At 42.1% G+C, this 26,115-nt stretch overlaps 1 protein-coding gene across 3 annotated transcripts; it reads right to left on the bottom strand.

The window, feature by feature from the left end:
• Positions 1-1,201: 1,201 nt before the first annotated feature.
• On the bottom strand, positions 1,202-24,783 carry ATP5MG (ATP synthase membrane subunit g). 3 transcript variants are annotated; one of them, XM_067751185.1, is made up of 4 exons: positions 24,452-24,783; positions 18,475-18,635; positions 3,753-3,857; positions 1,202-1,521 (listed from the first exon to the last, which is right to left on the bottom strand). In XM_067751185.1, exons 1-3 carry the CDS (start codon positions 24,501-24,503, stop codon positions 3,792-3,794), a joined length of 279 nt encoding a protein of 92 aa, XP_067607286.1. In that variant the 5' UTR covers positions 24,504-24,783; the 3' UTR covers positions 1,202-1,521; positions 3,753-3,791. The 3 variants fall into 3 exon arrangements, with proteins under 3 accessions (XP_067607286.1, XP_067607285.1, XP_067607284.1); XM_067751184.1 differs by lacking the exon at positions 1,202-1,521 and having other exon boundaries at positions 3,398-3,857; XM_067751183.1 differs by lacking the exons at positions 1,202-1,521; positions 3,753-3,857 and adding an exon at positions 16,309-17,183 and having other exon boundaries at positions 24,452-24,769.
• Positions 24,784-26,115: the final 1,332 nt, after the last annotated feature.

The following is a 26,115-nucleotide window of genomic DNA, read 5'->3' as shown; positions in this document are numbered from 1 at the left end:
TGTGCTGGGTTTAAAAAAAATACATTTTATTTAAAATCAGTTAAGTTGTCTCCATTTGAAACTGTACCGATGATCAAAGTTTATATCTCTCAAAGAGAAAAAATAATAGGAATAATTATTATTTGATTATTACTGCTTCACCTTGTAGAAGCTTGAAGGAAATGTTGAACGAAAGCATTTCCTTTCCCTCTCTTCCTGGTTACCTGTAAATTGTACTCATTTTTGTTTTTTTAAATAGTTATGGGACTTCCCTGGTGGCACAGTGGTAAAGAATCCGCCTGCCAATGCAGGGGACATAGGTTCGATCCCTGGTCCAGGAAGATCCCACATGCCCCGGAGCAACTAAGCCCGTGTGCCATAACTACTGAGCCCGCGCACTCCAGGCCCTGCGAGCCGCAACTACTGAAGCCCGTGCACCTGGAGCCTGTGCTCTGCAACAAGAGAAGCCACCGCAATGAGAAGCTCATGCACCGCAGCGAAGAGTAGCCCCCGCTCACCGCAACTAGAGAAAGCCCACACGCAGCAACGAAGACGCAGCACAGCCAAAAAATAAATAAAATTTAAAAAAATTTTAAAAACAAATATTTATTTGGTTGCACCGGCTCTTCATTGCGGCAGGCAGGCTCCTTAGTTGTGGCTCCAGGGCTCCTTAGTTGTGGTGGCATGCAAACTCTTAGTTGTGGCATGCATGTGGGATCTAGTTCCCTGACCAGGGATTGAACCTGGGCCCCCTGCATTGGGAGTGTGGAGTCTTATCCACTGCACCACCAGGGAAGTCCCTAAATTGTACTCTTATAGTAAGTCTTCTGATTGGTGTTCTTACCTTCAACCTCTGTGCTTTCTGATTTTCTGTTCTTTCATTTATTCAACTAGCATTTATTGAACATCTACTTTGTACCAGATATTATGTTAGATCTGGAGATACAAAGATGTTATGTCACAAAACTTCCATAGAAACATGAAAAGGAAAGAGGTCTTTGAAAAACAAAGAGTACTTCAGTATTGCTCGAACACTAGGTACACGAGGGAAAGTGTCAAAAAATGACTGGCCAGGGGATTCCCTGGTGGTCCAGTGGTTAGGACTCCATGCTTTCACTGCTGAGGGCCAGGGTTCAATCCTTAGTCAGGGAACTAAGATCCCACAAGCTGCGTAGCAGGGCAAAAAAAAAAAAAAAAAAAAAAAAAGACTGGCCAGATCATATTAAGGAGTTTGGGATTTATTCTGGAAGGTTAGGGGGAAAGGACAGATTCCAAACAGAGACTGACATGAGGGAATTTGTGCCACACTACTGTAGCAACTGGTGTAAAGAAGCAGGCTGATGGTGAGCCTAGAAGCAGAAAATGCAGTGAGGATATTTCTGACCTCTTCCCACGCCTTCAGACTCACATGTCTGAAGTACACTGAAATACTACTACATGCAGTAGTCCAGATGATGGGAGCAGTGGCAGTGAAGATGTAGGAATGAGGACAGATTCCAGAGGTATTTAGCAGATAGAATGACTTTTGGTGTCCATTTAGATCTGGGGGATGAAAAAGAGGGGCTTGTCTCAGGTTGCCAGCTGCAGTCGATCAAGCAGATGGCAATACCACCAACTAAGATAAGGACAACAGGAGAAGGAAGGTGTTTTTGCTTGGAGATGATGAGCTTGGTTTTAGAACACTGGAGTTTAAGATCCTGTGAGATCTGCAGGTGGAGCTGTCTAATAGGCAGTTGGATGTCCTGGACTAGAGCTCAGGAGAAAAGGCTAAAAATACAGATCTGGGACTTGAAGCATGAAGATGGTCACTGAAACCATGGGCAGGGATGAGACCACACAGAAAGACTGTGTGTGGCACACAGAAGCAAATGCGTCAAGCATAGAACCAGAAGAAACTTATCTTTCTATCTAGTAGGCTAACAAAAAGTAGCCAGTGGAAGGAGACTGAGAAAGAACGCTCAGTGTGGGACTTCCCTGGCGGTCCAGTGGTTAAGGCTCCGAGCTTCCACTGCAGGAGGCACGGGATCCCTGGACGGGGAACTAAGATCCCGCGTGCCACATGGCATGGCCCCCCCCCAAATTTTTTTAATGAATTATTTTAAAAAAATGCTCAGTGAGATAAAAGGGGGCAAGAAGGAAGCCAAAGGAAAAAGAGTTTCAACCAGAGGAGCTGTAAACAATGTCAAATGTAACAGAGAGTTCCAGAAGCAAAAAGGACTGAGGAGTGTTCCTCGTAGTCCCAGGGAAGTCGCAGGTGAGCCCTGTAAGTGCGGTGGCCGGGGAGACATGAAGTCTGGAGTCGGACTGTATTTGGTTGAGGAGGACAGGGAGAGAGCAAGAAGCCAGTGGAGGCAACTTTGGAGAGGCTCAGCCATAAAGGGAAAGAGGACTTTAGCTTGGGCCCCTTAACATGTGGTTAAGAGTAGTAGGTATTTTTTGGTTATTATACAAGTCACATATGCGAGGTAAAATTTTCCAAATAGTAGGGAAGAATATAAAATAAAGAGTCTAAATATCCCTTCCTTCCCTCAAAAGATAATCACTATTAAGTTTGTTGTCTATTATTTCAGAATATAAACACATTTATATTTATCTATCTATCATCTATCTATATGGATGTACACACAGACACACACATACTTCTTTACTCAATGTGATTATACCATACAAACTACTATGCCTTATCCCTTAATCCTTTTCACTTAACAATATGTCCTGGAAGCCTTTCTGTACCTTTCTGACCTTATCTCCCGCCTCTCTCTCCCGAGTTCATTGTGCTCCTACCTCTTTGACCTCCTTGCAGTTCCTGGAACACACCTGCACACTCACACTTTAAGGCTTCTGCACTCACTGTTCCCTCTGCCTGGAATGTTCTTCCCCCAGATATCCTCTTGGCTCACTCTCTCACTTCCTCCAGATCTCTACTTCAACGTCACCTCCTCAGAGAGGCCACCACTGTCATTTGTGATACCTTACCCTGCTTCCGTTTTCCTTCATAGCACTTGTATCTGCATCTACGGACTTGTTTCATGTCAATCACCCCCACAAGGATATGCACTCCATGAAGGGAGGTACTTGGTCCACTTGGCCACTGAAGCCAGGCCCCAGTCCCTGCAGTGTGCTGTATCCAGAGGCTAGAACAGTACCTGACCTTAATAGCTCCTCAATAAAATAGGAAAATGCATATAGAGCTGGCATAGTATTGTATTAAGGATAACAACATAGTGTTTAAGAGTGCAAGCTCAAACTGTTTGGGTTCTAATCTTTATTTCTCAGTAGGCGGGTGCACTTGGGGCAAGTGAATCCATTTCCTCTCTGTAAAATGGGGCCATACTAGTGCCTAACTTCCTGTGTCATTGTGAGGTTTAACGTGTGAACATATGGAACATGCTTAGAACAGTAACAGCGCGTAGCCAACTGTTAATAAATGTTTTCACTGCAATGATTAGTAGTAATATTCTAGAAAGACAACATAGTAGCTTCAACCTCAGTGAGCTTCTGTCTTGTCTTTCTTCCATTCTTCCAGCCCTTCTTCACCTCTTTGATTCTTCTTGGCTGCTTTCTCTGTCCTTCACCCCTTGGACACTGATGCCTCCCGAGTGCTTTTCGTTTCTCACATTCTCTTAGAGTGAACTCATGGTTGTAACTACTACCCAGGCGGAAGAGTGCCTGAACTGCTGCCCCAAACCACACTGTTCCCCGGGGCCTGACTCTTGCATTCAGACAGCTTTGAGCATTTCCATTCTAATTACTTGTTAGGTTGTATGACTCACTGAAGTGTGGGTTCCTCAAGGGCAGGAATAGTTCCTCAGTTATCTTTGTCTCTGCTTCTCCAAGGGAGGTGCTCTTGGTAGGGACACTTTGTAGGTGCTCAGAGTCTAGTGAAGGGAAACAGACAGCAAATAAGTTACTATTATAAGTCAGCTGGTGACAAGTGCTATGTAGGTACGATGAAGAGGGTAGAGAGCTGGGAGAGGCTAAGGTGCAATTGTTTTTGAAGGCTGGCCAGGGGAGACCTTTGGGTTAAGGGGCTATTTGAACAGAGTGCTGAGGAAGTGAGAGAGTAAACCAAATGCAGATGGGCTGAGACAGAGTGTGTTTAGGGGACAACAAAGAGGCCAGTGTGGCTGCAGTCAGGTCAATGGCGGGAACAGTGGTAGAAATGTTTTGAGCCAAGCAATGGGGGAGGGGGTGCTTCAGCTCATACAGAGACTTAAAATGAGATGAAGAGCCACTGGAGGGTTCTGAATAGAAGACTGACAAAATACTTAATACTTGAAAGGATAACTTTGGCTGCTAGTATAAGAATAGATAATAGAGAGGCAAGGGTGAAGGTGGGGAGATCTGTTGGCAGGTGACTGCTGTGGTCCAGGTGAGAGATGAGGATGTCCTGGCCTTGGGTGGTAATGCGGAGGTGATGAGAAATGGACAGATTCAGGATATATTTTGAAGATAGAGTAAGGATTTGTTGATGTACTAAATGTAGGGAGAGAAAGAAAAGAGGCAAGGATGAATGGATAAGTAAATGAACAAGTTAATGGTATATATATAGTCATTACAGAGTGATACATTACAAGGGCTGCCTAGGTCAGAAAATAAATGAAAGGGAAAGTTAACAGAAGAAAGAGGATTCAAGATACACTCACATACTTCCATTCGCTTGAGAAGAAGGGTAATGAAAGATAGGTCAATAGCTTGAGAATGAATTAAAGGGAAGGTGGTGTTTTTGTTTGTTTTTAAGAGAGGGAGACTTGAGCCTATCTATAGCTTCAGGGAAAGTTTCAATGAAAAAGGAAAGAAAAAATTGCTTAATGAAGATGCAGCCAAGTTTCTGAAAAGAATCATCTACCTTCAGAGCCTCCACTTCCTTCCCATTTTCCACATACTCTTCAAACACTATCATCCGGCCACCCACTACCCCGACTGAAACTGCTTCCACTAAAAAACTCCCATGACTTTCTAGTTGCTAAAACTAATGGAGACTTTTTAGTTCTTGTTATACCTAGTCTTTTTGCAGCATGGTTGAACTTCTGGAAGCTCTCTTCCCTTGGTTTCCGTGACCCCACTCTCTCCTTCTTGCTTTTCTACCCACCTCTCTAATCTTTCTCAGATCCCTTCAGTGGCTTCTTTTCTGTGTCCATCCCTAAATGTTGATGTTTCTCAGAGTTATGTTCTTAATCCTCTTTTCTTTTCATTATTTCATTCATGTATTCAAATACTTACTGAGTGCTGACTATATACCAGGCACAGCTGTAGGTGCTGGGGATACAGCAATAAACAAAACCTACAGAAACACCTACTGTCCCCTCCTGGAGCTTTCCCATTCTTCCTAAGCAATCTCATCTCAGAAGCCAGGCCCCAGTCCCTGCAGTGTGCTTGTTACTTCCAAATTTACATCTTCAGCACTAACCGCTCTTTCCAATTTCAGACACACAGAACCAACACTTTGTTGGGCATCTTCACTTGTATGTCCTTAAACTAAATTCCTGTTTACACCAAAGTTTGCCTCTTTCTGTACAGCCTCCTCTAATTACACCACTGTGCACTTCCAATTGCTCATTTCTTTTCAGGATAACTGCTATAGTTCCCAGTCTAATCATCCTCTGATAGAAGACTGATCTTCCTAAAATGCAAATCTGACCATATTACTTCCATCCTTAAAATACTTTAATAATTCCTTATCATCTTGAAGATCCTGTGTTATTTGGTCTAACTCTCCCTCACCCCTTCCTCCAACACACATCTATTCCTTGTGTTCCTGCCTTATTAAATTTGAATTTCTCCTACGGTCCTGCTTTGGTGCATATGCTATTCCCTCTGTCTAAAAAGTCCTTCTTTCCCCTTTTGTTCTCTTGGCTAACTTCTAGACCCATCTCAGGCACCAGCCCCTCTACCCCAGCATTCTTCAACCTCTCCTGTGTATACAGCCATAGCATAATATGCAGACTTCTCTTGTTGATCTTTACATGATGTATCATAATTGTGTGATTTGTAATTGTTTATTTTGCTACCCCTTCCCTTTGAGCCCTTTGAAGGTAGGATATGTGTCTTTTATTTTCAGTATCCCAAGCACTTAATATGCCCTATAACAAGAGTGTAATACATGTTTGTTGAACAAATAAATAAATGAACAAAGGAAAATGGGGAATGGGTAGGTGTCTTCAGATCACTGAAGAGTGGAAAGGCAGAGAAGCAAGAGCAAATGTAGAAGGATAATTTCGGAAAGAGTGTTCTAAATGTTTTCCTCTAGGACAGGAGAAAGGAGGGAAGAAATAGATCAGTTTGAGGTCGGGGAGGAAATTGAAGGAGTCCTTGCTAGATAGTTTCTATTTTTCCTTAATGTAATAGGTAAGGCACTCCTCTTTTCTCAAAGACTGTCATGTGAACGAAGGTGTATAATGGCTTCTTTGAATCTCAAATTCCATGCCTGCCAAACACTTGATTCTATATTCTTTATCCCATAAACCTTATCTCTTGTGAAACTTTAAGAGCCAAGGAGATCATATAATATAAGGCTTTGGGATCTTTAGATAAGTCAATGGACCTACTGATTCTCACTTAAATATGACTTTAAATCCATGTCGCTGAAAGCTGCTAAATTCCAAAGCCCTTCCCATTTTAACACTCCTTTTAATTACTTCTGTGTATTGTCAATGCTGCAGTTCCTAGAACTGGAAACATTTTGTTTGCCTCCAAATTACTTTGAAAAAATTCACTAGACCTAACATTACCAAATAAAAATAATTTTTTAAACTACAGACAGAAAAAGGGTAATACTGAGCAATGTTATCCTCCCACCGATATGTCTAGATTTTTTTGAGTCATGCTTAAAGTCTAACTAAATGGTCTGAAATTGGTTTAGGATTCCTTTCAGCCACCAATGCTAACTCACCTTAGGCTAATAAGACTAGAGTTCAGTTGGTCTAAATTAGAACAAATTTTTATCCATAGATGGGGTGGAAACTCTAGGTGAGGATTAAGGTCATGGCCAAGGTACAAGAGGAGGAGGAAGTCTGAGTTAATTATAACCTAGGTTCTTCAGTCTTAATTCCAGGAAGCTGTCCCTTAGCTAGATGGACAACTTGTTGATTGAGGAATATTCTCAGAGGAACTGGAAGCTACCAATTCCTGATTCTGAGATGAATTTCCACAAGTGAAGATGTTAGCATTGAAAGACTAGACTTTATGGTCACTTGAAGAAGCCTTTTGAGTAATAAGCATTTGGTTATTTTCTCTCCAGCAATCATGACTGGCCTGGAAGTTTTCCTAAAGGTTATCTTTTTCAAGGCTAGATGAATAAGCTTGTTTTGACATGTTTTTGAATCTATAATACAACGCATGCATTGTGTTTAGTTTATTCCTAGACTTAAAAAAACTCACTGTAGGGGCTTCCCTGGTGGCGCAGTGGTTGAGAATCTGCCTGCCGATGCAGGGGACACGGGTTCGAGCCCTGGTCTGGGAGGATCACACATGCCGCGGAGCAACTAGGCCCGTGAGCCACAACTACTGAGCCTGCACGTCTGGAGCCTGTGCTCCGCAACAAGAGAGGCCGCCATAGTGAGAGGCCCGCGCACCGCGGTGAAGAGTGGCTCCCGCTTGCCACAACGAGAGAAAGCCGTCGCACAGAAACGAAGACGCAACACAGTAAAAATAAATAAATTAATAAACTCCTGCCCCCAACATCTTTAAAAAAAAAATACTGTATATCTTTTGGAAGATAACTGAAGTAAAAAACCAAACAAACAAAACCATGAGAGCATGGCCATCATTGCACAAGGCAGACCTCATAATCTGATACAAAAATGTAAGCCTAGGGCTTCCCTGGTGGCGCAGTGGTTGAGAGTCCGCCTGCCGATGCAGGGGACACGGGTTCGTGCCCCGGTCCGGGAAGATCCCACATGCCGCAGAGCGGCTGGGCCCGTGAGCCATGGCCGCTGAGCCTGTGCGTCCGGAGCCTGTGCTCCGCAACGGGAGAGGCCACAACAGTGACAGGCCTGCGTACCCCAAAAAAAAAAAAAAAAAAAAAAAAAGTAAACCTGTTTTAAAAGCTACGCTTATTAATGTCTCTAACAGGTGAAGTTACATGAGCTTCTGATACCAAGTTTAAAAACTGAGAATTTATTTTGAAACATTATGGGTAGAGACTAGGTTGTTAAAGGATCACTGGTTAACTTGACTTTTAAGATAATTAGGATTAGGGTTTAGCCTTTTCAGCCGCATTCTCTTCTCTGTTCTGAGTCCTCTCTATTAACATATAGACAATCCTATTGCTTAAGACCCAGGAAAAATCATGGGACTCAGACACAAAGAATACGTTATGAATCATCACTTGCTCCTGCTAGAGTTGAAATGAAGTGTCTTACATGTGGGTTAGGTTAGAGTTCAGATGTAAGTTTCTGAATAAACACATAAAAAGCAAACCATCCCCCTTCCCCATTCCTGCCCCTAACGGTGCAATGACCAGGTTAAATATCCAAGCATATAGAGGATGTAGTTAGAGTTAGGAAACCAGGAATCAAGTCCTGCATTCCAGTCCTTGAACCCTGACTCACTCACCTCACCGCGAATGGTTCCACATCATTTCATTCTGCACTGAACAGTGAGGAGAGTAACATTTTGTTTCAAAACGTCTAAGCGGAGTGGCTTCTGCTAACCTGCACCAGGCCTTTGCCTTAGCTGAGACTGGCAATAAGGAAAACATGCAGCTACGGATACCATTTTAGGAGAAAAAAGAAAAAGGGTTTCGTTGCTGATGTGTTCTTTAGGTGGGCCTTTCCACAGACAACTTTGAGAGGCTTGCTACTCAGTGTTTAGAGGCAGCCTTCTTCTGGGATGGGTGGCTCGCGGTGGCAGGCGGTGGGGGGGGGTGGTGTCAGACGGTGAAGGTAGAGCAAACAAACTCAAGGGTCTCAAATCCAGGGCCATTTGGCTTCAGTGTTTACCCTTAGTGCAGTGAGGGTGAAATTTGGAGCCTGCACAGAAGTGGAAATCAGTTTCCCTAATGTAGCAGTAACGTGGGTATCACATAATAAAGCATTCTTCTGCTCTCAATATTCAAGGCAGATGAAACCATAACAGAATTCAAAGTAAAGCAGGGACTTCCCTGGTGGCGCAGTGGATAAGACTCAACACTGGCAATGCAGAGGGCCCGGGTTCAATCCCTGGTCGGGGAACTAGATCCCACGTGTATGCTGCAACTAAGAGCTTGCATGCCACAACTAAGGAGCCCACGTGCTGCAGCTAAGACCCAGTGCAACTAACTAACTAAATATTAAAAAACAAACAAACAAAGCAAAGTAATGATGATCAAAATATCACTCCTGACAATATTTATTTGGCTCACATTACTTTAAAAAAACTCCCCAAAACAACAATCCTGGGCTTACATGGTTTTCTTTCCATTACTCCACCTGAAGGTCATCAAAAGTGGTAATCACTTTAAAAAAAAGTGGTAATCACTTTTCTACCATCATGTTAGAATTCACTGTTATCTCAGAACTATAGTTATTCACTTGTTCTATTAACTTCCCTAAACTCTTGAGACCCAAAGTGAGATGACATCAAGGTAAAAATGCAGGCAATCCTTAGGGGAAACAATAGCTATTTTAACAAGTAGTCTATAATTCAAAACCACACAACAGTGTTTGAATTGCTTTTGGATTTGACAACACTGGAATGCATTAAAACTTCGAGGCTCTAAAGATAACCTTTTTTACTTTGTGCAAGAAGTACAACATATAATTCTTATAAAAAAATTCTTATAAAAATTCATATAATTCTTATAAGAATTCTTTTTATAATTCTTATAAAAAATTTATATAATTCTTATATAAATTCATATCTATTTACAATAGCCAGGACATGGAAGCAACCTAAGTGTTCATCGACAGATGAATGGATACAGAAGATGTGGCACACATATACAATGGAATATTACTCAGCCATAAAAAGAAACGAAATTAAGTTATTTGTAGTGAGGTGGGTGGACCTAGAGTCAAAGTGAAGTAAATCAGAAAGAGAAAAACAAATGCTGTATGCTAACACATATATGTGGAATCTAAAAAAAAAAATGGTTCTGAAGAACCTTGGGGGCAGGACAGGAATAAAGACGCAGATGCAGATGTAGAGAAGGGACTTGAGGACATGGTGAGGGGGAAAGGTAAGCTGGGACGAAGTGAAAGAGTGGCATGGACTTATATATACTACCAAATGTAAAATAGATAGCTAGTGGGAAGCATAGCATAGGGTGATCAGCTCGGTGCTTTGTGACCACCTAGAGTGGTGGGATAGGGAGGGTGGGAGGGAGACACAAGAGGGAGGAGATATGGGGATATATGTAAATGTATAGCTGATTCACTTTGTTATAAAGCAGAAACTAACACACCATTGTAAAGCAATTATACTCCAATAAAAATGTTAAAAAAAAAATCCACCCATAGGCTGCATGTGTAAATCCTATGAGGAATAGCGTGGTGCTATAAACTTATATATGATGTGCTTCTTTCATCTCTCTGAAGGGTATAATTCCTGAAAGGCAGGTGTGGCAAAGAAAGAGGAAGCTAAGATGATCAGTTCCTAAGGGATTTCTGGGATTTTCAGATTTCAGGCTAGGTCTTCTGTCAAGGATCTTCTGCTACCCACCCTCTCATTCTTCCCTCCTAGGCCTTATGTGAAAGTAGCACTGCACTAACCTTGCTTAGTAGAGAAGGGCTGATAATCAGGGATCGAGATCTCTGAGTTTCAGAGTTAGAGGTTGAGATGCAGGAGTGACTCAGCTGGCATCAGCTTTGTAGCAGTCTCAGACTGCAGGCCTTCAGGAAATGAGTCCCCTAGGCCTGCATCTCCCTCTGTGGCAAACTGCCACTAAACTCTGTTTTATCAACCTAGCACCAAACACGGTAAGCTAGAGTTGGCTGTTTTACTGTTTGAAAACCTACTATAGACAAGTCAGATATATAATGGGATAGGCTAGGATTACAAAGGTGAATTAGATACTGTACCTTCCTTAAAAAGCTTAGCAAGGGGAATAAACAAATGTAAATGTGTCATTAGGGTACAGTGATGTGTGCTAGAAGAGGCCCAACAGGAGGGGAAAGGGAAGCGTTTGGGAAAATCAGAAAAGACTTCTCAAAGTGGAACAGAGATGTACAGGTAGAAAGAGACAGGGTAAAGGCCGAGAGAACAGCATTTATAAAGGTATAGATTCATTAATGGATAAATTAATTTATTCATCATATCTGTATTGAGTGATTATGTGCTTGGAGCTTGGGATAGTATCAGTGAACAAAATAGATTTTTAAACATTTCTGCCTTTGTGGGGCTTGCATTTATTTTAGCAAGGTAAAACAATAAACATAATAATCCAGTAAATCATGTGGAATATTAGAAGTTGAAATTTTTGGATAAAAAAGCAGGCTAGGAGAAAAGAGTATTTGGAGGAAGGTTTCTTGCAATTATAATTAGGATGTTTGGGGAAGCCCACACTGAAAATACTGAATGAGGTGAGGGAGCCAGCCCTGGGAAGATCTTGGGGGTAGAGTATTCCAAACTGCGGAACCAGTCAGTGCTAAGGCAGGAGTTGCCTGGTGAGTTTGAGAAACAGCAAGGGGGCCAGTGGGGCAGGGTGAGAAAGAAGGGTAGAGGGGGATGAAGTCGGAGATATAATGGAAAGCCAGATCTTGTTGGGTGGGCCTTGTGGCCCACAGTAAGGACTTTAGCTTCAAATCTGAGTGAGGCGGGAGCCATTGAGGGTTCTGAGCAGAGGAGTGACATGGTTATGACTTACACTTTGATACAATCACTCTGCCTGATGTAAATAGACTGCAGACAGGCAAGCTTGCCAGCAGGAGGCCATTTAAGAGGGCATTTCAGCAATCCCAGTGAGAGATGATAGCGCCTTGGTGTTAGTGGTGGAGGTGGTAAGAAATAGACATATTTTGAAGGTAGAACCAATAGGACTTTTTGAAGGATTGATATAGAACATGAAAGACAGGGAGTCAAGGATGACTCCAAAGGTTTTTAGCCTGAGCAACTGGAAGGATAGAGTTGCCATCAGCTGAGAGGGAGAAAACTATGGAACAGGTTTGGGATGGGGGTGGGGAAGGAAATCAGGAGTTCACTTTGGATATACTAAGTTTGAGATGTCTATTAAACACCCAAGTGGAGGTGTAGTGGTATATAAGCCTAGAGTTCAGAGGAGAGGTAGGGACTACAGCTATAAATTTGAGAGTCATCAGTTAAGAGGCGTCATTTAAACAGGAGACTGGATGAGATCTCCAGTGGAATGATGAGAGAGAGAGGGAGAAAGAGAGCAAGAGAGCTGAGCCTTATGTTTGGGATATTCCAAAGACAGGCTGCCAGGGAAAGGAGGAAACAGAAAAGGAAACTGAGAAGTGAACAAAAGGTAAGGAAGAAGTAAGGCCAAAGGAAAGTTCTGGAAGTCAAGTCTATCAGAAAGTGCATCAAGCAGGAGGAAAGAGTCAGCTGAGTCAAATATTGCTGAAAGAGCAAGTAAAATGAAGATTGAGAAGTGACCCATTTAAAGTGTCAGAGAGCAGTTTCAGTGGAGTGGTAGGAATGAACGCTGGATTGGAATGGGTTGAAGGGAGAACAGGATTTGGAGACACTGAATATCGGTAACTTTCAAAAAATATTTTATTTATTTATTTAGGCTGCACCAGGTCTTCGTTGCTGCACGCGGGATCTTCGCTGTGGCATGTGGGATCTTTAGTTGCAGCATGAGGGATCTTTAGTTGTGGCATGTGGGATCTAGTTCCCGACCAGGGATCAAACCCGGGCCCCCTGCATTGGGAGCGTGGAGTCTTAACCACTGGACCACCAGGGAAGGCCCTGAATATTGACAACTTTTGAGGTGTTTTGGTGCAAAAGGGGGCTAATTTTGTAAAAGACGGGATGTGTATACACTCACAGGAACAACAGACAAAACAACAGGAAAAGGGGAGAAATGATAGCACAAAGACATTGAATGGAGGGATTGGCTTTAAAAAGGAGCATGAATTGGGAATTCCCTGGTGGTCCGACGGTTAGGACTCTGCACTTTCACTGCCGAGGGGCTGAGTCCGATCCCTGGTCAGGGAACTAAGATCCCACAAGCCGCAGGGCCAAAACAAACAAAAGGAAAGAGAAAAAAAAAAAAGGCACATGAACTATCTAGTATAGGCAAGGTGGAGAATATTTATGGGTGCAGACAGTTTGTGAGAATGATGCTGTGGGAGCCCATGGAAGTTCTCCAATTGCTTTAGTTTTCTTAGTTAAGTAGTAAGCAAGGTCACCTGCTCACAGAAATAATCGTGGCCCAAGGAAACACAGTGTGGTTGTCAGGTAGTACTAGGTACCATCTGAAGATTCTGATCATGAATATAAAGTGAGATTAGCCACCTTGGCTGTTTCCCCCAGCTACATTCAGCTACACGGGTGCAAGTACAGACTGCACAGACTTAGCCGAGGATGTGGTTTTCGCAAATGAGGACAACAAAATGAGTGAGAGGTAAAGAAGTTCAGGGTTTATTCAAAAGAGTGATCCCGATTGACCATGGAATATAAATAAGCCGGGAGAAGAGGGGACATCGAGGTGGTGAAGGAGATGGCAGCATCAATTTATTGATGGTCATGGTGACTCCAAATTAATATAGCTGGGATATTACAGGGAATGGGCTGGAAAGATTATAGGTGGTCAGAGAGAGGGATGTGTGAAACTGAAACTATGGAGTGGCTGAAATTCCTTGGTAACGACAGGAATGAATGCCCAGGGAAGGTGCGACATAATCATTGGACTTTTTAAGGGAACTGAGCCCAGTCTGTTGGAAGGACAATTTATGTCAATAGTTCTCAAACTTTAGCATGCATCAGAATTAAACGGAGAGCCAATTCAAACAGAGATTGCCAGATCCCACCCCCCGTTCGTAGGTAGAACCTGAGAATTTTCATTACTAAGTTTCCTTACTTTGAAAACTACTGATCCACGTGTATGTTGAAATGGCCAAGAATTAAGACGGAACCCGTTTTGTAGACTGACAGAAAGCCAGGAGAAAAAATATTTATCAAGAAATAAAGAAGAGTGGCCTGGTGACTGGTAAAAAACTGCAACCATCAGGGGCAGTGGGTACATAATCTGAAAACTAGATTTAAAGCTTTTGAGTTTTTACGGGGACTGGTTAGAAGCTGTGTGGCTGAAACCCTGGTTGGTAGCAAAATGTGATTACACCAAGGCTGAAGGCATGTTGTCAAGGGCCTTGCATGTATTTATCAGTATTTTAATAATATCGGGGCCTTTCATTTGGTAAGCAGGCCTACTGTTAAGTTCCCTGGTAAGGGAATCTCTGGTGGAATTGCTACTGTATTTATCTCAAGAGTCATCCTGATCATACCAATTCGTATTCCAGTAGAAATGAAAACCATATTAATTAGGAAATACTTAAGTCTCACAAAGCTAGATATCACTTTATATAAGATTAGGTAGGCTGACATCTGATTTGCCAAGAAAGCTTAAACAGCTTGACAGTAGGGCAAAGGACTGAGGATATACAGAAAGCACTGCAGAATGGAACCAAGAAAAACGTGAGGGAGTCTACAAGGAGTGAAGGCAGGGCAGAGGCTACACATGGGATCACGACCTGGGCCCAACTTGCGATTCTACGGATTACTCATGGGATCCTAGCCAAATCACTGAGTGTTTCTGCAGCTTAGTTCCTGACTTCTTAACACATTACTGACCAGGGGATTTTTTGCAGAAACTAACTCCTGTGGCTGTAGTATGCCTCTGACCAAAAATGTCTTAAGTGGGTCTATCATTTGTGCCACATGCCTCAGAGGGAAGTTGAGCGCTAAATGAGATAGTGAAAATGTAAAGTGCTAAACAAACATGAGATGTTAAAAAAGTAAATTATATTGAGCTATCCTTAGAAATCAGGGCAGAATATGTACTTAGGTATATAAAAGATAAGTGGAAAAGAAAAAAGAAGCTTATCCAAGGAGAGTAATGCTGAGGCATATACAACAGAGGATTAAGTATGCAACGTGGACAGAATCACATTCAATGTGGTCTTGAAATGCAAGCCTCAGGAAGGCTTTGCTGTTATTGACAATTTATGTATAATAACTTTAAGACCACATGCACCCCATGCATATTTCTACCCTAGCTTTTGTTAATGGATTTGAAATTGCCCGCTGCTGCTAGACTATACAAAGCGAAGGCAGGGATTGTGCCTTGTCTAAGTCCTTCAATGGGTTTCCATTCACAAGCCACATGGTACTCTAGCTGCATGCTTAGTTACCCGTCTCACCAGATCAAGCTCTGTGAAACAGGTAACAGTCTTGTTCATGAATGTTTCTACCATTTAGCATACCTGAATTTAGAAGGTGCACCAAAAATATCTGACTTCAAACTTAACTTCACTTATGTTGCTAGTGGCAAACACCTGGCACGCAAAAATTCAGTGAAAGACAGTCTGAACAGTTCTCTGCTAGGAGGCAAGACATTTGGGGTTTAGGAGGACAAAAAGTAACAGGCCTGCAGAAGTCAAGTGGCCGCTTCAGAGTCCACTGCTATTTTAACCAAGGAAATTCTGTACATACACTATTAGCCACCCTACACCAGAGGTGTGCCATATGGCAAAGGAGGAGGAAGTAGCAGTGGAGTGAGTAGTAAACATTTATTTTGAGGACTTTCTGTTGTGACCATGTAGTTAAAGTAAAATCACATTACATATCATGAATCAACTTGGCCTCTGTAGGTTCTTACTAGTGCTAGCTATCTCATACCTTTAAATTTTTTAAAAATTAATTGCACTGCTCACTCACATATGCAATAGAAAAATTCATGAAAATCACCATTATTGTAGTAGTGTCTTTTCTGTCTGTTGCTATGCATATTTTAAGTTACTGAATGCCTTCTGAAAAGAGGTAGTTTCAGTTTTGACCACCTGCAGTAAGTTAGGCATTACTTCACAGTTCAGAGAGTAGCAGTCTCTCCTTGGTGAGTTCTTGCCTATCACAAAGAAAAGCTGTGCCCTTTATTGGCTAAAGCAGCAGTGTTCAAAACCAGCTGGTAAATTTGGGATTGACTGGATAAAGGTTCAATACTATTAAAGAATTAATACTATATTGTGAGCCATGATGCTTTTCCAATATGCAATCATCTTTTGCTTATCATCAGCTGGGATTCCATGTTGTGCAGTGGCTGCAAAGAGAGTTACAACAGATTTAGAAACATACCAATGAGACATTCATAGACGGTAAGAACCCCAGGAAAGGCCAATGAATGATTAAGTCGCTCCCAAATCCTCAATAAAGTGGCTCAAGATGACAGACTGATACCAATCACTTGTATTTATTTCAGGACATAATATATTATTTTGACCCATGGACGATACTAAACTATAATCCTGTTAAATATCTATAGGATATTTTATTTTTGTAAAGGTAGGTCTTTAAAAAAAAAAGACAGGTTAATAACATATCAAAATTAAACTGAAAACATAGGTCATTGCTTTCATTCTCTGTCCTAGTGTTAAAGATGTTACAAAGACACACAGAATATCACCCAGCTGGTCTCTTTTGGGGAAGCTATATTCAAATTGACAAAAAGTACCCCTACATTTACAGACACAGCTGTTGTCAAAGGGGTCTTTCTCTGATTTTAGCAAAGAAAAACAGTCCAAATTGTATTCTTTATACTAGGTGATTTAACTAGTATATACCATGTTTGGCACACGGTATTATTTTTCTCCTACTGGAACAAGTTCTTGTTTTCTCAAAGCCTTTCCGCAACTTTTCTAAAATTAAGCTTAAATATCATTTATTTCAAGACTTCAAAGTAAAATGCTATCCTCATATATACATGTACCAGGTTGGTATATTCATATCTATCCTTTCCAATTTCAGGCTAAGCAAAGACATGCATTTAGAGCTGTATTAATGTATTAAAGCAAAAGACAACCCAACTTAATATCAAGAGAAATTGTGACCTTCCATGTAGTGCTTGACAGAGAAAACACTGATTTTGACACATTGTCTTATTTTATTCAAATAGCAGTCTGCTCACACATGGTCCAAGAACACCCAAATAATAAAGCAAAGACTGGTCTTCAAACATTATAGCCAATGATGCCACGCTTGCCTATGATCTCGCCAACATAAAACCACATCCACACCTCAGTGGCCACCAAACCATTCAGTAGAGCTTCCTGAAAAAAGAAGCACAAATTTTAATGTACATTTTTTCTTATATATTTAAAACTATTCTTTTCCAGGATTAAGTGACAGAGAATATAAGGATGCTATTCAAATTAAAGGGGAGTTTTAGTCAAAGTCAAGAATTACTGATGTTAACTTTAACTGCTGAGAACCCTTGAACTTTCAATTATGTAAGGTAAGTAGGCCAGAGCTTATAAATTCTTTCAAAGCATTCTTTAAAGACCTGAACTGACTTAACCCTTTCATTATTAGTTTATGAGACACTTTATGAGCCCTAAAACAACCCACATCCTGGAAATAGCTGCCACATTTAGACAGGGCATCCATATGAAAGGATGGCTACAGGAAGGCAAGTCTCTGAACAGACATTTCTGTCTGGCCAAAGAAAATCTGTTGAAAGTTGAAGGGCTCTATCATTCCCTTTAGACATAATTTTTATTCATTTATTATTTGGTTTAATTCTTTCCAAGTATTCAGTAATTAGTTTCACAGATCAATGTTTTATTGCCCTAAAAAGTACACACACACAGTTCCAGAAAACGGCGTTCACACAAGCACAAATATGGATCTTGAAACTCCAGTTGAAAAAAATACCTTTCCACAACAAAACTGGGCCTTTTCCTTTTAGCACCTGGAAGTGAATTTGTTCCAATTCTTTTTCCTTTTTTTTTTGGATGTGCTGAGCGGCATGTGGGATCTTAGTTCCCTGACCAGGGACAGAACCTGTGCCCCCTGCACTGGGAGCACAGAGGAGTCTTAACCACTGGACCACCAGGGAAGTCCTCAAGTTCCAATTCTTTAGAATTCTTAAGTCTTTAGATTTTATCTCCACCCTTCACATCATATTATATGCTTCTAGGTTTTGGTATTTTTACCCTCCATGAGTGTTAGCTGCTTGACTGTGATATAGACCAAGAGCTTTTAGCCAAATCGGGGATAGTTTTAGGACTACAGACAAAAAAAGTACAGAATCAGCAAAGCAAGCCATTCTATTTAGTACACTAAACAAATAGGAAAGGAAAAAAAAAAGCTGCCCAGTAAAAGTGATCACTTCTTTGTCATAAGATTAATAGGAAACTAAGACATAAAACAGCCCAATTATTTCAACCCAGATGACAAAATTACAAAGTATCTTTCTCCACAGTCAAAAAAGAGATTATCTCTCATTATGTTCGTTTCAGCCTCACTGAAAAATACATATATTAATCAAAACAATCAGAAAAATCCCAAGGGGAGACATTTTCTTTTATGCACATACGTTTTCATTTAGCCCATAGTTACCTTAACTGTAAGCTGTTTGAAGCTACCAGTTTGAGCACTATTGATAATTTTTTTCAAGCTCTGAATAGCTGTAGGGATCTCAGCAGGGGTTGGAGGAACCAGCTCAACCTTGGCATAGTGCCAAAATGTGGCCAATCGAGGCTTCGAGTAAGTCACAGCAGCTGGAAAACAAAACAAAACAAAAAACCAGGATGAACTCACTAGAGACCGAAAGAAGCAGATGTGTGGGCTGGACACAAATATTTATTCATGCATCACATTCATTCAATGCTTGTACCAAATGTGCACCCGGTGTGAAAAGTCAAAGCTGCTCCCTGGAAACCAGAGGCTTTTAAAGATGCAAAACACCTGTGTCACAGGACCGTTCAATCAGGCAGGAAGCTATAAGCACATTCAATTATGCCAGGACTTCACTAGTGGCCAGTACCAGAGTACTAGTACTTCATTTATGAATGGCAAATCTAGTTAACTATAAAGTTACCAGAAATTGTGTTCAAAAACAAGAAAACAGCAGCAATGTAATCATATTGTCTTGTAGACACCAAAAAATTTGGAGGGAAGAGGTGCAGAAGGGGAGGGAAGGAGCTCTGTAGAATGGCATCCTTAAGAATAAGATTAAAACTTGTCACTATATTGGCCACAAATCCAGATAGAATTATACCAATTAGTACCCATTTCTGGTATCCTCATCAATATGTGCTGGATTAACAAAAGCACAGCTGCGCCTCCTTCAAAATACCACAAATAATAAAAATAAAGCCTACATGTATTGTTAAGAGCAGCCAAAACTTAACTGTTATTAAGCTGAAATTCCTCAAGGTATTTACTATTTCAGGAAAAAAAATTTTTAACGACCAGGGTAGATGTGAGACTATGGTAGTGATTTCAGCAAAAGAAAAGGTATTTTATATAAAAAATTACAAGACAGCATGACAAAAACAGCACAAATACATGAACATCCATAAAGTGTCTACTGCTTAAAGACAGATAACCCAAAGCTCCTGGTACTTTCCCTATTATTAACTGCCTGTATTTAGGTATTTCACTACTCTTAAAGTTAGTATCGCCATCATCCTCTGGCTTAGGGCCATGGGTAAATCTTTAAGCAGACCCAAAGCTCTACCAGATAGTTCTAAATAGAACTGCCAACGCCTGTAAGACGGCGCCATCAAAGAGAACAAAGTCTTGTTTAACAGTCAACAGACTTTAAAATTATCTTCAAGATACAGATATGTTATTCTTTATAAACAAACAAATCAGTACAATGTACACAAACACTGTACTTTAGTTGGTAAATTTGTTTCAGGGAGTTTAGGTTAAAAAGTTTGAAACTGCTTTACATGTATACAAGGGATGAAGAAAATATAAGTAAATGAATGGTGGATGATGGGAGCCAGGTTTCTCACTGTAAGAGAGGGAAGTTATAGATGTGGAAGAAAAGAACAAACCTTGTGGTACTGGATTAGAGTTGGAGACATTCATTATGAACCCATGTTTAGTTTTATATACAGATTGATCAATAAGAAACAACTATAGTTGACCTTTGAACTGCACAGGTCCACTTATATGTGGAGGTTTTTCAATAAATATGTACTATGGTACTTCACGATCGGAGGCTGGTTGCATGCGTGGACGTGGAACTGTGGATATGGAGGGCCAACTGTAAAGTTATATTTGGATTTTCAACTGCATGGGGATCAGCGTCCTTAATCCCCACATTGTCCAATGGTCGTGTGTGTGTGTGTGTGTGTGTATGTGTGTGTGTGTACACACACCCATGGGTGAATATACAGATGGTCCCCAATTTTTTTTTTTTTTTGGCGGTGCGCGGGCCTCTCACTGTTGTGGCCTCTCCCGTTGCGGAGCACAGGCTCCAGATGCGCAGGCTCAGCGGCCATGGCTCACGGGCCCAGCCGCTCCACGGCATGTGGGATCTTCCCGGACCGGGGCACGAACCCACGTCCCCTGCATCAGCAGGCAGACTCTCAACCACTGCACCACCAGGGAAGCCCTATGGTCCCCAATTTTTGATGGTTCAACTTATAATTTTTCAACTTTACAGTGTGAAAGTGACATACATTCAATAAAAATGATACTTTGAACTTTGATCTTTTCCCAGGCTAGCGACAGTGGGTACCATACTTTTTTGTAATGCTAGGCAGTGCCAGCAAGCTGCAGTTGGTCTATCATGTGATATGAGGGTAAACAACCAACACACAACCATTCTGTTTTTCACTTTCAGTACAGTACTCAATAAATTACGTGAGCTATTCAACACTGTTTTCTAAAATAGGCTTTGTGGTAGGTGATTCTGCCCGACCGTAGGCTAATGTAAGTATTCTGAGCACAATTAAGGTAGGCTAGGCTAAGTTATGATGTTGGTAGGCTAGGTGTAATAAATGCATTTTCGACTTACAATATTCTCAACTTGTGATAGGTTTACTGGTACGTAATTTTATTCTAAGTAGAGGAATACCTATACGCACACACCTCCTTGTCCACTGAGAGGGCCTAGAGGCAATGATATTCTAGTACAACAGTCTCCCCATATCTGATTTTGCTTTCCATAGTTTCAGTTACCTGCAGTCAACCACTGTCCGAAAATATTAAATGGAAAATTCCAGAACTAAACAATCCGTAAGTTTTAAATTGTGTGCCTTTCTGAGTAGTGTGATGAAATTTCGTGCTGTCCCTGTTCCATCCGAATGCTGTGTCACAATGCCTACATCACCTGCCCCACCTTATCCTATCATGTAGGCATTATAACATCTCACTCATCAGAAGGGTGAGTACAGTACAATAAGATATTCTGAGAGAGCCCCCCTCACATAACTTTTACTGCAGTATTTTAATTGTTCTGTTTTATTAGTTATTGTCGTTAATCTTTTACTGTGCCTAATTTTTTTTTTTTTTTTTTGCGGTACGCGGGCCTCTCACTGTTGTGGCCTCTCCCGTTGCGGAGCACAGGCTCCGGACGCGCAGGCTCAGCGGTCATGGCTCACGGGCGTAGCCGCTCCGCGGCATGTGGGATCTTCCTGGACCGGGGCACGAACCCACGTCCCCTGCATTGGCAGGCGGACTCTCAACCACTGCACCACCAGGGAAGCCCACTGTGCCTAATCTATAGATTAAACTTTATCATAGGTATGTATGTATAGGAAAAAAACAGCATATATAGGATTCAGTACTATCTGTGGTTTCAGGCATCCACTGGAGGTCTTGGAACTTACGTTCCATGAATAAGGGGTGACTAGCATAGTCTAGTGGCAAGGAACATATCCAGTACCTAGATCTTAGTTTCAAAATACAATTGTCCAATAAAAGGAACTAGGGTTCCTTGGAGAAATGGCTAATTCTAAGGCTGGGGCAGAGGATACATAAGATGAAACTGGAGAATTCCCTGGCGGTCCAGTGGTTAGGACTCAGCGTTTTCGCTGCCGGGGCCCGGGGTTCAATCCCTGGTCAGGGAACTAAGATCCTGCAAGCCATGTGGCATGGCAGGGGAAGAAAAAAAAAAGTCTGAAGCATCTTGTAGTACCAGAAAGTAAAGGGGAATGTCGAAGGGACAGAGGTGCCAAAGTGACAGTTCTCAATGACCAAAGCTGGAACAATGTGAGCAACAAAATAAATAACATACTACTGTACTACTGGAGGTACAAAGTTTGAAATGAATGTACGTGAGTCCATACAATAAATGACTGAATAAAAAAATGGGGAAGAAGAGACAAATCTTTCTCACAGAAGAATTCTATTTAAATATATGTAAATATTCCCTCTTACAGGAGATAAGAATCCTGCCCCTGCCTCCCCCAATTTAGTTACTTGCTTCTAAAGAATACAGTATGGAAAGGAAAAAACAGTAACTTTAGGAGAAACCTAGAGAAACTACCTTAACCAAGTGATGAAAGCTAACTTCACTAGTGATGTTATATGGATATCACTTACATCATGATATGTGATTAGGGGACTTCACTTTTGTGGTATTCTTTCTCAAAATCCATAGCTCCAGGGACTTCCCTGGCGGTCCAGTGGTTAAGACCCTGCACTTGCACTGCAGGGGGCACGGGTTCAAACCCCCATGCCGCTAGGTGCGGCCAAAGAAAAAAAAAAGAAAAAAAAACAACAGCCCCATAGCTCCAGACTAATCATGACAAAGACACCAGACAAATTCAAAATGGGGAACATCTAAAGGATACCTAGACAGATACCTACACAGACATCTTGAGACTGTCAAGGTCATGAAAGGTAAGGAAAGGTTGGGAAACTGTCACACAGGAGACTAGAGAGAGAGACAACTCATTGCACTGTGGTACCCTGGATTGGTTCCTGGAACAGACAGAGATTAACTCAAAAAGCTGGTGAAATCCAAATAAAGTCTCAAGTTTAGTTAATAGGAAAAAAAACAAAAACCAAAAAAAATCCCAGACTCTATGACCTTTCCGAGGAAGTTTGATGAATTAAAATTACTTATTTCTGTAAGTGTCTTTGTCCTCCAGGAGAATTAACAGATACAGTTAGCAATATTTTAGATATTTAACATTAACATTTAATACACCGAGTTAAGCTACGAAGCAAAATACAGCTCCATTTTAACATTCTGGCCCCAGTTGAGTTCTCCTTTCTGAGTACTTCTGGAAGAATAACAACCTGTATCTTTTAATTATTCATAGTAGCAGAGGAAATGGTTGATATATTTCATAATTATTTTCACATTACTTTTCTTTTTGTAAATTATCATTAAAATTAGTTTGCAATTCCCCAAGATGCACCACCGAAAAGATGTGAAAGCCCTGGTAGGAGGAAAAAAATCCACCTGAAATTTAAAAAAATTTGCCTCAAATCATCCACAAAGTCCAAATAATCAAGCCACTATTCCTTCTCCTTGCATTATGTAAAAATGTAGAGCTTTATCTTAGTCAAGTTGTAAACTTAAGTTCTTTGGTAAAGTGTGTAAACTTATAATAGTAGTGGACTGTGGGGTTCTGTAGGAGAAGAGGATCAAGTATTTAAAGTATCTGACACTGTCAGGCATTTAGTAACTCATTGTTCGACTGCTGATGGAGAAAAGGGAGGAGACAACGAACAAAATTTGAGCGAAAGCCGTTCAGAGACCTGCGCTTCAACCACTTACTAGAATATAGCACATCTAGCGAAGAAGCTTCCGTCTACTTAACTGATCTCACTATGGGGATAAAATGAATAGCTTGCTACAGGAGACAAATGAAATATTTACTGACATAAGATTACTACCCTGGGCTGTGACTACTCAGGGTTGTTCTGAAATACAGCGTTCTACCAGTAAGGATACATCCAGCTTTTTCGAACAGAAAATCCCCACGAACGCTAACGTATGGTAATAAACATTGCTGCTTACCAATATCCCTTCCTATGCTTACCGGGGCAGGAATATTCGTTCGTAAAGCTTAATTTCACCTAAAAATTCCCTTAGATTAAAGGCGAAGTATCTCAGGATCTGGCCAGGACAAAATACAAAGGCAACGTTCCAAAGGTCACCCATCCTTAAAAATTCTGCAGACTTTCACATACTCCACTGAGAAGCAGACAAGCTGATGCGGCCGCATTTCTGTGCTTTCATGTACCTCTGCCTGCCGTCTCCCACGCTCTCCTAGCGGAGCCATCCCCTCTCTATTCCTCCTCCTGGAGGTCGAAGGGCGTCATGGCGGCGGCTGCCGGGCAACCCCGGCTGCCTACACACTCCCTCCACTCGCTGTTGCGGTCAGAATTCAGAATCTCTAGATTGTAGACAGAACCCAAGCCGCAGGCCTGGCCAGCGAAAAGCTAGAGAAGAGCCGCCAATCCGCCTCCTGCCCCCCCCCCCCGCCTCCACGTTCAGGCCGTGCCCGCCGCGGCTCCCGCCGGCCGCTCGGGTGACCGCCTCCCGCGTCCTCCCCTCGGGCCCTCGCAGGCCTTTCCGCCCGCCCGGCTACCCGCGTAGCCGGGCTGATGCCGCGCTCACCGCTGACCAGCGCCGGGGCCTTCTCCGCGAGGTTACGGACAAACTGGGCCATGGTTCTAGGACGGAAAGCCCGTCGCGCCGACGGGCCGGCTGAATGTCACCCTCCCGGAAGGACCTGCCGCAGGACCCCGTTCCGCTTCCAAGGTCAGGCCTCTCCTTTCCGCGCCGGTCCAAGATATTTAGGTGTCCTAGTATTTTTCCGGAATTCAGTGGGCCAATTCATTTTCTTCAGTCACAGATGAGAAAGTGGGTACGAGAAGATGAGACCAGAGATCACGTAAAATACAACGGAATTCCGCAGAGAAACAGGCATTTCTTGGGGCAGCCGCTCAGGGAAGTCCGAAAGGCCGGCGCGAGGAGGGATGCCGCATGCGCTCTGCGGTGGCGCAGACCTCCACTTTTTTATTTTTTGCGCAGGGTGATTTTGCAGCTTTTCAGAGAGAACGAGGCAAGTTAGGGCTGGAAGGCACCGCTGCGACTTTTCTAGGCCAACATGATCGCCTTACAAAGGCAGAGAGGGTGGGTCCTAGGCCAAACACGGACAGTTAGGTGTAATCCTGGTCTCCCCCGCATCCTGTATTAGGATTGGAATCCAATTCCCCTAATTCCCTATCCAGCCGCAAGGAACTATGGGGATATAAGGAACAAAATCACATTTACTGAGGGCCTTCAGTCTGTCAGGCATTTTGGAATTTAAAGAAAGCCTTTGTTAGGTAGTGTGCCCATTTAAGACTGGCATTGGTAAATGGCCACAGTGGCTAGTGAGTGGCAGAGTTGGGAATCTGATGAGGTTGCAATGTAAACAGAGAAGAGGCATTAGTATCGGATTAGGCGTGTTGCTGATCTGGGAAGACTTCCTAGAGAAGGAGATCCTTGGGTTGATGCATAACAGAACAGCTGTGTCCTACGGAGTTGAACTTTATAGTTAATATGACTGGAAGGAAAGATATACGTAGGGATGTGGCATTTGATGAGAAAAAACAATAAGTAATGGACCCGGGGAAGCCTGAGTAGAAGTAAAACTCTGATTGATGGAATGGTTAGAGGTGGAATGAAAAATTAGGAGTGATATCAAGGAGTCAATAACAGCGCTTCAGTGAAGGAGTGATTCAGTTGCCTGATACTCCAGAGAAGTAAAATTAAGGATGAGGAAGTTAATGTAGCAATATAGAAACATTAGCTAGAGGAGTTTCAATTAGGATAGAAGCCAGAGTGAAGAAATATGGCTATAAAGGAAGACCAGCCAGAAAACCAAATGTGAGATACGAAACTCAAAGGGGAGATTGAAGATCGAGAAGCGGGATTGACAAGATTCCTGATGAGGCTGGAAATAAGGTTGGAGGAATTAGCCTTGAAACTGTGGGGCCTTTTCCACAGATGCGATGATGGAAGAGAAGTTTGAAAGTGGAAATTCTGAAATCTGTGAAGTAGAAGGCAAGGTCATCTGAGTGTGAGGGTTAAGTGGGAGGGTGGGAGAAAATCTAAGGAAAGAAGTTAAAAGTTTGGAGTAGCTGTTGAAGTTAAGGACACACAGAAGGGTTGTTCGTCACACCACTCTAAAGTTTGTGTCATTTTTCTCCAACAGTAGCCTGTAGCTGGGATATTGGAGCAGAGGGAAATGGTTGGGTTAATCTGGGCTGAGGTTTTGCATAGCAGAGGTGCAG

This window comes from Pseudorca crassidens, chromosome 9, assembly GCF_039906515.1.
Source record: "Pseudorca crassidens isolate mPseCra1 chromosome 9, mPseCra1.hap1, whole genome shotgun sequence".
NCBI classification, from domain to species: Eukaryota; Metazoa; Chordata; class Mammalia; order Artiodactyla; family Delphinidae; genus Pseudorca; species Pseudorca crassidens.
This window is presented reverse-complemented; position numbering and strand designations above follow the sequence as displayed.